Source organism: Branchiostoma floridae, chromosome 7 (genome assembly GCF_000003815.2).
Source record: "Branchiostoma floridae strain S238N-H82 chromosome 7, Bfl_VNyyK, whole genome shotgun sequence".
NCBI classification, from domain to species: Eukaryota; Metazoa; Chordata; class Leptocardii; order Amphioxiformes; family Branchiostomatidae; genus Branchiostoma; species Branchiostoma floridae.
In genome coordinates, this window is record NC_049985.1 from 13,069,199 (window position 1) to 13,081,425 (window position 12,227).

Below are 12,227 nucleotides of genomic sequence, written 5' to 3' on the forward strand. Positions count from 1 at the left end.
TTGGTCAAGCTTTTAGTTGGGTACGACGTTTGTGCTTGGTAAATTTTAAGGAGACCATTTGGTTTCAGCGGCTTAAGTGCACCGTCCTTTTGAGTGGGAGATTATTTTCACCCCTCATGTCAGATTATTTTCATCTCTCGTGCTACATTTCGACCCCGCAGAAGATTCAGTAACCGGTGTATTCATCCTTACTTTTACACAGAAATCTTGCTGTTGAAGAGGATTCGGAAACCCTCAGATAACGATAACGTTACATGTATGTCAGCGGGTGCCGTCCTTTGTGCTGAATTGCCGAGTGGTCCCTGTTGTAACGTGCGTCATCAGAAGAAAGATCCCGGTAAACTTGTCATAGATCTTCAGAGGTACCATCCAAGCTATCCAATGTAAATATCTATTTACAGGATCTAAGTAGCCTGCCTAGTTTCATAATTGGGAAAGATTATTGAGTTTTTAATATCCTTGAGTTATAAGCATGTACCGAAGACGCAGCTGCGCGAACCGAAGAACTTAATCTCTCCTGCCGCCAGTTTTCCGGTAAAGTCCCGCCCATTTCCAGTACAATATTAGTGACGACACGCACAGCAAAACTCCGCACGCACACAGACTGCCGCCTCATAAGTCAGGGGGAAGGCGATGGTAGACACTCCGGGAGACTTTAACCTCTCGGGGATGTTGCCGCCGGACTTGTCCGGGGCGTCCCAAGCCTTTCAAACCGCATGGATAGTATCCATCCTCATCGCTAGCGTCCTTTCCAACCTGACTGTTCTAGCCGTGGTGATGTGTATTGAGGACCTACGGCAGCCGACCAACTACCTTCTGTGCGCCCTGTCAGGCGGGCAGATGCTACAGGTGTTGGTCATGGCACCCCAGGCGGCGGTACTGCTCACGGTGGCGGGGGCACACATGACTGAGGCGGCATGTGTCGTACAGGTAGGAGGGTATTCCTCTGACGCACATCTGCATTTTAAAGCCACGTAGGGAGGATGAGTGTTATTGAATTAAAGTTGGGAATGGCTTATTGAAAACTGTCGGCAAGTCTTACAAAACGTATTTGTCAGAAATCTAGCAAAAATGAAGCAGACGTGAAGTGACGGGGGAAATAAAAGCGCGCGCTGATTACGGTAGAAGCATACGTCTCACTGAAACAAGTTTCCTTACATACAGCAGTGCACCCAGTAACGATCTTCTGCCAGTCATGTTTATAAGTATTCCAGATGACACTCGGGTGTTTTGTAGCGTTGTGATCAGCGTGCATATACAACTGTAGGTGTGCCTGATTTCGACATATTACTCCATGATAAAGACTGCGTTGGCGTCTGCGGCCTGCCCAACAAGATGATAATATGGTATCACATAATTTCCTAAATACAGGCCTCTTCTCACACAAAACACATATGACAGTACAACTGCAAATGGTTAATTGAATTAACTGTTTTCGAGGATGCAGAAACAGCTAGACCAATGGCAGTGCAACGGAGATGTATTTTTTCTGTAAATCTAAAACGAAATAACATTGTTTCCGCTAGCTATAGCTTCTATCCACGTCGTCTGTAAAATCAATGTCAAATCATGATAGACATGACGTCTGGCCGGTTAGATCAATCCGTAACCACGCAATTGTTATGTATGACATCTGGACGCAACTAATAAGGGAATTCTAGACTTCATTGAATGAATAAAATAACCTTTACTGCGGGGTTAAGCCACTAAAGCTAAGTATAACTATATGCGTTTAGGCCGATACTGCCTACTTAGCAGTCTGCTGGGCCTTTTATTACTTATTAGATGAACGAAGTTTATCTGTTAGTTCTCTAATTTAAAAAAAAAACACGTTAATGTAAACTGTAAGTATTATCTTAAAAGCAGGGCCTATGAGCTCACACAGTTTTGGGGAGCGAATACACGTCGTACATGTAAAAAGGTGCAAGTTTTCTCCCGGCTTTCTGTTTTCATGTTGAATTTTTTCTTTAGGATGTCTGAGACCCAAGAGGATAAGTTATGTGGTGTTTTCTGGCTGTGCATATCTTCTGATTGTAACGTACCGGGGGAGGCTCAGCTTACAAGAAACCGCGTACAATCAGATCGTAGATGTAGCTAAGCAATCATAAAACAAATTAAGCAATCGGGGCCCAACCTGTAAGGCTGCTAAAGAGCCTCATAATGAATAGCTATAGGTATACTTAAGCTTCCATGTCAAACTGATCGGTACGTAATGACCAGTAATATATGGGGGTTATTAGATGTAGTTTGCTATGGGTTGCAATAGGTTCATCCAATTGCAAAGAAAAGCGGTAAAGAGAAGGGTGGAGAAAACTGGTAACCAGGTCTGCTGTGGTGCCCCAACGGACAAATAGAATAAGGTCATAGATGAGATGAGATGAGATGAAATCAGATTCTGTTGTACTCTGCAAATTTTTCTATCAATGAAAATTCATCATGAAGGCGTACTGCAAACATAATAGATATCTACAATTCATGAAAGAACACAAAAATAGGCACTGTGTCACGACTCTATCACTATTGCGGAAGAACCCTTCTGCTCAATCTTGGAGATGACGAAAACAACGCTTATCACAAGCACCCTGCACCTGTGCCAACTATCAACAAGCTGATAAAAACCGGCTCAGGTAATTATAATGTGGCTATGCACCTGCATATACTTTTTGAGCGCAAAACCCGCTGTTTTAATTTGCGGTAAAAATAGAAATGTGCGTAGTTGTCATGAATTTGATACACATGGAAAGTTAGTGGAGGTTACCAATTTCACAACACTTCGACCCATGAAGTTCCCTTCAAGGTTTCACAATAACAACAGGCCAAATATCTCATCAGTTTGAAGAAAAAAACACCGTTGAACAGGCAAGACGATTAGCATTACAAAGTAGCTTGGGGGTTTGGGATGTATTTGGTTAAGTAAAAATATTTGCCTTCACATGACGAAATCCAAAATACGCCACACTGGCTAAAGCCAATTGGAAAGTATAACTTTATAGAGTTTTCGGTGGAGTATGAAGAATGTATATCTAGTATACATTTGGCTGCTCTACCGTCGATTGCCAACAAAATGGTGTTTCTGCAAGAGGCCAGAGTGTTGCCGTTTGACGGTGAAAATAAATGGAGTACTTTCTGTGCAAAGATGCAGGTAATAATTCACTTGTAGGAACGATCTCCTGAAACGCAATTAGTGAGTCAAGCCGATGTCCAACGTCAGAACGGTTCGCTCCTGATCCTTTTGAGATGTTGTAAAAGCTCGGCTTCCATGAGTTAAGCCGGTCGATCGATACATCCCCGCTTTGCGGTTTGCACTAAAAAGTGGTCAAGTCTCACTAAAAATAGGAAATGGCCGAACAACAGTGAATTTTCCTAGTAGTAGTACATATTTCCAGGAAACCCTGTAGGCGCGTCGGAAATGACATTAGAATGCTTGCTTTGCTCTTGTGGTCTAAAGCAAAGGTCTTTGATGCACCATCACCTGACGACCTGAAATGAAATTCAATCAAGTTTAGCAAGAAGGCTATATTTTTTGTGCCGTTCGTAAGTGTGCGTTTGTGTGTGTGTGTGTGTGTGTGTGTGTGTGTGTGTGTGTGTGTGTGTGTGTGTGTGTGTGTCTGTGTCTGTGTGCTTTGTCTGTGTATCTGTGTGTCAGTATAACTCCAGAATCCGTGGATGGATTCTCATGATATTTGGTAAGTAGATATTGTTTCAAGTCCTGACCCCGAACAGGCTCCCCCGAGGAAAGTTAATTTAGACAGATAGAAGGTGGAAGCTAAATTTCCTTGTCTACAGACCTCAAGACGCTAACGGGCTAGCTAGGTGATTTTTTTTCAATGAGAAATTGATCCATATGGATCACGTCGATGGGCCAAAACCTTTCAAGTTGGTAAATCACACACAGGAGACGTTACTTTCGGGGGCAAAATGAGAGGAACTTCGACGCGGACATTTCTCACCAAGAAGACGTTTCCCAATAGAGGAATCGCCGTGCGCGTCACCAAGTATTAGCACCACTATGTACTCTCGCAGGTATCCGGTATTAACCTCACGACAGTGCACCAAAAATAACTCGTTTTAGTAAGATCTGTAAGCTGGGAAGGCAGAGGCATTATGCGGTGTCCTTGGTTGGAATAAGACTCCGCAGGGCGCAATTACAGTGAGAGTGAAAGGGCAATTTACCATAAATATGAAATATGAAACCCACTGCGTACCAAAAATACCTGCATGAGAGTTTAATTAATCTGACTCAAAGGCATGATCCGTCACTAATGCGATTAACCCAATAGCACAACCGTGCAGCGGCTGTACTATTAAGTGCTGGCTGGGCTGGATTCCTAGAAGTGGGCTGGATTACTAGAAGTAGAATTCTACACTATGGCACTTTGCCTTTTGCTTTGTAGGATGGAAGCAGTCGTTTTCCGTCGATGTTTTTAAAAGCTTTATTGACAAATAACAATAATTACATACATTGTCACAATTACATCTACGGCTTCATAACCACATCTCCGACTACCACAAATATACCCTTACGTGCTTGTACAAAATTGACGGTGTTTTCTCTGTACTTTTACTATATAATTCATACCGTTACATACATACATACATACATACACATACTAAAGCAGAGAAACTATTGAGTGCTAATATCAAAACCATCAAAAACCCAGCTCTCACCAGTTTTCCGTCCATGGTACTGAATTGTATGCTGTCACATGTGTGTATAACGTTACGTAGATTGCAGAATATCATTCGACTTTGGATATCTATCAGAAAGTATGTAAGTAATATATAAGGAAAAGTTGCGGCCCAGTTGCTCCAAAATCTACCATTTCTAAAAAGAAAACTACGGGAATCTTAAGATACTCATCGGTCTCATCACCTACGTCCTCATCTACAAATCATGTTGAAATATCAAATGTTTCATAATTCGTTAATTTTTTGCCAAATTAGGGCATCCTGTTCATGGTCTCCATCACCTTCACGCCGTGCATTCTGGGAATCCTGTCGTTCGACCGTTATCACTACATCGTCCACCCCACCGAGTATCGCAACCGCTTCACCGGGCGGAGCGTCCCCACAGGTATACACATTCGTTTGTGATAATTTTGTTACGGTTTCTCCTGTCGATTTTTCGACAAATGATCAGGCAAACAGACACTTGCCGGTCATTAAAAAGACATGTCAAGGGACTATGGACAGGCGGTTCTGCCTGATATCGGCACCTCAAAGGAACAATGGCAAGTGAAAAACTGTTAGAATTAACAAAGTTGTCTGTTTGCGGCCAGTGCCACTTATTTGTTCTCCTATGTTTAATCCGCTAACCTGGCAATTCAATAAAATCCACTGACAAATCGGTCATGCAATTAACAGGATTCTACTTCTATTCATATTAGTGTCAAGACGTTAGTCCGATTAAGGATGATTTTTAATGACCAACCTGCGTATAGCTGAAGAAAATAGGCCCTTTACTTTAATAAGATGCATTGGCCCTTGTGATGCAAACTAAGGTAACATTAGAAAAATGTCGTAAATCATAATCTTTCATGCAATGTTATTTCAGATTTGCCGTCGAATTGCCGTAGATAATTCTACCGTGATTCCAGCGGAATGTTGTCAGCATTGCCTGTAGAATATATCTAGAATATGCTAATGAGATGTAAATGAGGCACACTAACGTTCATTTCTTTGTAGCCATAGCGTGCACCCTCCTGTTCACCTTGACCATGGCGGTGGTGGGGCTCTTCCAGGGGAACTCCTACCGCCTGAACGCCGGCCTGCTGGTCTGTACCAACAGCGCTGCGGTGTCTGACGTCGCCTTTATCGTCTGCATCCTTCCCGCCATCGGTCTCATCACCTACTCCTACGTCTTCATCTTCAAGGAAGCTCGCTCCCACTCGCGCAAGATCCTCCCCAGCGTCTGCTACGACGCTCGGCTGAAGGACTTCAAGGCGAAGATCAAGACGGCCAAGACGGTGATGCTCGCCATCGTGATCTTCTTCCTGACGTGGGTGTCCATGGTGCTGGCCTATGTGGTGTCGTCCTCCCGAGTTGAGCCGGGGCCCGGCGACATGCTGGTCCTGAGGATGACAAGTCTCATCTTCCTCCTCTCCGCCTTCCCAAACCCCATCCTGTACGCCTGCAGAAACAGGTTCTTCAGGGACGCTGTCAAGCGTCTGTTCAGGAGAACAGCCAATGCTGTCAAAGACATGGTCTAATATTTTAGGGGGGAGGGGTGCATATATTGTCCCAGTGCCCTGGATGTAGGGTTTAACCCCAGGGATTATGCAGAAGCATTAAAGTTGTTGTTGTATCTTCATTGCGTTTCTTAATCTATTCAGTTGCCGGGATAGTCTAAAACATCCCCATATTCGACAACAATGTTTTCGATTGTTATGTCTATTTTCTGATGATATATCTATTGATAATAAATATTGAGGTATGTTTCTTGTAATGCAACGGTCGGGATCAGGAATGGCTGTATACACCCTGATGACGTCTTCGATAGGCATGTTGAAAGAAAGAGAAGTGAAGATCTCAACATGACACTGCGTGTTTTACATATTTCGGTTGTGTTGTAACGTTTTGTGCATATAGTCTGTTCCTTCACCTCGTGTTCAGTTCGGTAAGATAATGTGTGCAGTACGTCGTCGTGTAGGTACAGGAAAGTCCACGTGTTAGCTCTATTTATTTGCTGTTGTATCTTTAAAGTAAGTTAATGATAGACAATGTTGATTTACTGATATTTGACAGTGTAATATTTTGCGCATCTAGTCTTTCGTTGCACATTCATGTATGCTGTGTAGGAGATTTGACACCGACTTCTTCATCACAAAAAAGGCACAAGTTAGAACAATCACGTTTCTTTTCGTGATATTTCGACATATATAAAATGGGAGTTTGCATGTGCTCATCCCAGGTGCCTTTCCACGCCCATGGCGACAAGATTATTGGTCTTGAGTTGTTTAGGTTTGACGTCAGTGCAATTGTCAACCATTGTACTCACGGGTTTTCTTTGTTGCAAGATACAGAACAGCACCAACAATATTCTTATATTCAAGTTACTGTTGATTATTAAGTTCTTTTTCAGTAGCTTTCGCTGGTAAGATTTTCGCTTCACTCATTTCTGTCATGCCAGGTCTAAGGTAAACTTTAACTGAAATCCAAAGCTGACGATAGGGTAGCGAATACTCCTGGCGAAGGTAGTTGTCATTAGGAAGTGAAATGTACTAAAGTTTCTAGATTGTAACGTTACCACCCACGGTTTCCTGTTCCAAGTAGCATCGCATTCACGTCATACGGTTGTACTTAAGATACATCTACGTCACAACGCACGCGATCAATTTTTCATCCTGGCTATGACAGCCATAACAATGTTCGGCAGAAAATAAAGGACCGGAATACAAAATCAAACGCCAGTAGGAAATGCCAACAACATCCTTTTCAACGTGTAATAGTATTAAAGTTGACATTGGTACTTCGCGAATCAGCTTAAAGTGAATAAGAACAGGGAAGAAACAGTATGAAATCTATACTACATTTTATAACAAAACGTTTCAGATTTGTAACAAAACTTTTCATTTGCAATGGCATATCAATAAATGCAGGAAGAACTGAGAAAGCTGACTAGAAAAACGTCACCTTTGTTTACATTGTGAAGGAAGGGGGAGGAAAGTCGGAAAGTGGTTAGCTGCATAACATTTGGTATCATCAGTATTCCGCGCACCTCAACGTAGTAAATGTGATGGGCTTTTGTTAAGCCCCCTTTACAAATCAAGAATTTAGCTCGGCCGAGTTGTCAGCCTAAGCCGTAATTTTAACGAGAGCTCCAGGCCACTACACGTTTTGCACGTCCCATAAATCATTTTATGTCATACCTGGACCGCGAAAACGATCTATCTGGGTGTTCCGGACCGGGTGATAATTTCCCGTATCACATGGGTTCTAAATTTTATCACACTGGCTTCCATCGAATAAATCGAACGCACTCCGCGCGGACCGAGTGCGGCGCGATCGAAAATAAGATGGCTGGATTCTGACGTTGGCACATTTTTTTTCTACAAGGACACCCAATTTTCTCAACTTCTAGCACATGTTGCATCGAAACATGTGTTCTCTTAGGTGGGTATGACATGAATATAATAGAACACGATGTTCTCCACATTACTCTCGGCCCCAGCCCTCCCGCGGGTCGGATCACCCTCCGACCTTCGCTCGATTCTACCCGCGGTCAGGTACCTTAGCCAGGCTTAGGTGATATGGAATAACGTAACACCTTGTTGTATGCTATGTACATGTTAACAATATGTTTTACTGAAGTTCATGCCTCAAGGCACTGCACCGTGAAATCTTAATAGTCTGACCCGGCCGTTAAGCAAGGTGAGAAATTCTAGTACGTGTCTAGAGATGCTAATGACAACAGAGCTGAGACATGTAACTTTACATCAAACTGAAAATATGTAGAAGTATGCTTTTGAAAAACCATAGTGGAGTGGCCTACCTGGCCTTTAGAGTTTCATGAAAAAGTGTTTCACGCCATAAACCTAATCTATTTCTATATTCAAACTTCCTTGCAAATATTTCATTAGAGACAGTGGTACCAATATTCGCCAATAACGATACCCTAGAATGTGTGATCATATCAAAATCTGCATAAATGATAACAAGTTACATGTTAATGGCGAACATATGGACTATAGGGTGCAGGTGGGCCGGACGGAAACCTGCAAGAACCCCACCTCTCCAAATTCTGCACACATAAGCCCATAAGACGTCATTTCTTTGTGCCCTGGGGCTGACTGCTGGCAGCGTAATCCGCAGTACGGAATGATCACGTTGTATACGGTTGTAGTGGTTAAGCCTGAAGGTGGGTTCACACATGCGTATATATTGAAGTCCATTTGAGGTGCGTATGAAGCTCTTAGTCTCTTCCAGGCTCCACAGTGCACAGGTCGCAGGAAAAATAGTACAAATTGGACAAATAACGTTATAGATACATAACATGCCAGATGAGTTAGCTGACCGAAAAGTATGGCTAGCAACCCAGCTAACTCGTCCGACATGTTACCTGTTTACGTTTGTCCAATTTCTGTTATTTTTACGACGTCCTGTGGAGCCTGGAGGGGGCAAATACTTCCATGCGCGCCTCATACGGACTTAAATGTATACGCAGGTGTGACCCCACCTTTAGCTACTGTAGGAACCGGCGCCAGAAATCTCCCATGAGATGATAGCATCTCTTGGACATGGACGAAGTGACAACCGACTAGCTAAGTAAAAAGACAATATTTGGACCAACTTGTAATTTCTTTGTTGGAAATGTGCAGGACATGAGTGGGGTGGACGGGCACCAATCGAAAATCTCATAAGAAGCTCAAAATCGTAGCCGAGGCCTCTCTGAAATTAAGCGCAGCTTCCAAGGACCCCGCGAATGTCGACCGAGCTGCTAAAAATCGTCCGAAGTCCGCTTAATCGCCAGCACGTCGGTCCTTCTTCGGTCGGAAATGCGCATTTGCAGCTCACCAACACGTCGGCCGAGCTCAATTCTTTATTTGTAACAGGGACTTAACGAATGTTAAGACTGCTGCTGACTGCATGACCATAACCAGTCTTCCCGTCCCTTCTCCATGACAACAGGAACTACACAGCACGTCTCCACTTGTGTCCACGTGCTATGTCAGTTTCTGAATGGAGCTCATTTTGCCGATTAATAAGTCTAATTCAAATGAATAATTGCTTATTTCAAACATCTAAGATGTTTAATAGTAGTGAATAATAATATCATAGCAGGGAGTGTCACGACTTAAACCATCGGAAAAACATGCGCAGCACCGCTGGCGCTAAAATATATTAAAGACTAATATTCCTGACCATGACAATCTAAATGTTGATCTCAAACTCCAACGACAACTTCCCCTATTTTACTGTAGAATCGACATATCAAGAAAAACGAGGTACGAAATCATCAATCAAACAGCCAGGTGGCTTCCTTGATCCCCACTGACGTATCAGCCGTGTGGGTGGCCTGATTGTTGTTGTTGTTGGCACCTAATGCAATGCACACCTCAAGATATTCTTGATCTACAGATCACGGCTGGTCAGAAATCAAAGGGAGGAATTATCTAAAGTGCCATGGTCTTCGATGTTAAGAGAGAGTCAGTGACGCAGTCATTGTTGCTATTTTGATGGGTGACAACTTTGGCCCTGCATAATGCTGAGTTTTCTAGACACTCAATGACGAAGGTTTTGAAATGTTTTTGAATTTTTTCTAGTCTATAATTTGTTCATCTGGCTTCCAGCCAGCACTGATCCTGTAAGCCCCCTGCTACATACGTCGTACAGCAGGTAGGACATTCTTTGGCCAGTCGTGAATGTGGACGTGATAACTTAGGCCGATGCTGTTACCGAAAAGGTTGTGGTAGATTCTCGCCAATGACATGCCCGCTGATAGCATCGCTGATCAAATAATCGTGCAACGTCATGTGACTGCAGCTTTGCGGACTCTAAAGTGTTCTTTGTGCTGTCGCTCCCAGATTTCAGCAGTGTCGACATGTTCCGTGACGCAGTCTCTAATATAACCTTCAATCTCACTGGAAGGAAATGCATTTTGTGAGCTCCTCAGGCGGGCTCTGTTTCTTCCTCTTCAGACTGTCTTGACGCACATGATCTAACCTTTCTACAGTCATACAGTCAATTGCTATACCCTAGAGCGGCGGGAGCCTTCGATATCCTAAATATGTCAAAGGGAGGCCATCCTCCAATGTGCCCTTTAAATTCTAAGCTGGTTTATTGGTTTCGCAAACAAATCTTTTATCCATATCACATGCAAAACCAGCATTGCAAGCTTCTTCTTGGAAAGAAACTGTCACTTAACGAAGCAGTTTGTCGTTTCCCTAAACCGCAAGGTAATGAAGGTGTTATCTACCTGGTAGGAACGGCATTTTCTTGTCTTTATCAGGAGATCGTGCTGTTTGCTACACCACAGTCATATTTCGCACATTCACTGCTCCAATCATCCAAAGTCGATGAAGAGATGAGTAGCTGGCTGATGTCACAGCACCTTTTCCGCTCATCTGCCAAAGTTTGCTAGCTTGGGTACCATCCGATTTCTACCGGGGCTCCTTACACTCGCTACCCTAAAAAATAGCGAGTGTAAGGAGCCCCGGTGGAAATTGGATGGTACCCAAGCTAAAAGTTTGCCGCTCAAATGCTACAATATGTACATGTAACTCTAGGCGTCGTGAAAATGAGAAATAAAAGTGCAGATATCTGTTCAACATGCTAAAGATCGCAAGTCACGACATATGTCCAGCTGGTATCTCGATTATTGAATTACATCATTAAACGCGCAGTTGGTAGCCTGTAATAAACAGGAGTAAACTGCTCACCACACACCTGTTTTGGGGGTAATTTGGATGATTTGATTTCGCATCAACGGTGAAGGGTTCATTGTTTGTGTCAACGAAAGCGTTTCATTGTGTAATGAATAATGTAGTCATTCTCTATACAGGTTTATTTTCAAGGCTTTAAATTCCAACATATAAAAAAAATTGCAAACACCTGTTAATGTCAGTAACAGCAAACACCTGTTAATGTCAGTAACAGTTTGAATTTAGGAAATGAAAACCAAACTTTATGTAAGTTGTAAATATTGGTAGCATGGAACCAATTTTTGGTTTCAATTTAGTCAAATCCTCGTTGATATTTCACCTGAAAGCGTTTAGCCCCTGGGTATGAATATGCAATAAATAACATTGTCATTGTAATTACTCAGTACCAATCAGAAATGTGCATTTTTCTAGCCAATGGGTGAGCAAAAAAGAGGAAATTATCAGCCAATGGGTGAGCAGAAAAAGGCAAATCAACAAATGAGAGTAGCGTACAGGGTATATAAACGCACCGCCGACACCACAAGCTTATTAAGTTTTTCTGGAGGAGTTCTGCAGAGTACCGTGGGAGAAAAAGGTCAGTTTTGTCAAGTTTGGTGCCGTTTTGCTGGATATTCCATTGTACTTCCTTACCTTTGTCAGTCATGCAGAATTGTCGAGTAATACTTAGAAAAAAAAAAGATTAACATCTCGCAACTTCGTGTCACCGCTTTCATCCCTCTTCTTTATTTTACAGTGAACTGTCGGAGAAAAAGGCGTCCAGGTCTCTTCACACGTCCAGTTGCCGTTCCCCCTGACTTGGATTCACAGCAAATATGAAGGTAATCGTTTTGACGGGCCAAGACCTTG

At 42.9% G+C, this 12,227-nt stretch overlaps 1 protein-coding gene and 1 long non-coding RNA gene across 2 annotated transcripts in view; both read left to right on the forward strand.

Moving 5' to 3' along the window:
* Positions 1-410: 410 nt before the first annotated feature.
* LOC118418837 (olfactory receptor 10AC1-like) lies at positions 411-7,536 on the forward strand. The gene is made up of 3 exons (XM_035824900.1): positions 411-930; positions 4,945-5,074; positions 5,686-7,536. The coding sequence occupies exons 1-3, from the start codon at positions 634-636 to the stop codon at positions 6,207-6,209; spliced, it is 951 nt and encodes a 316-aa protein (XP_035680793.1). The 5' UTR covers positions 411-633; the 3' UTR covers positions 6,210-7,536.
* A 4,295-nt stretch (positions 7,537-11,831) lies between these two features.
* LOC118419873 overlaps positions 11,832-12,227 on the forward strand; it is a 1,564-nt gene continuing 1,168 nt past the window's right edge. The window contains exons 1-2 of the long non-coding RNA XR_004831673.1: positions 11,832-11,955; positions 12,115-12,199. This is a non-coding gene — a long non-coding RNA (uncharacterized LOC118419873). The remainder of the gene's footprint in view (positions 11,956-12,114; positions 12,200-12,227) is intronic.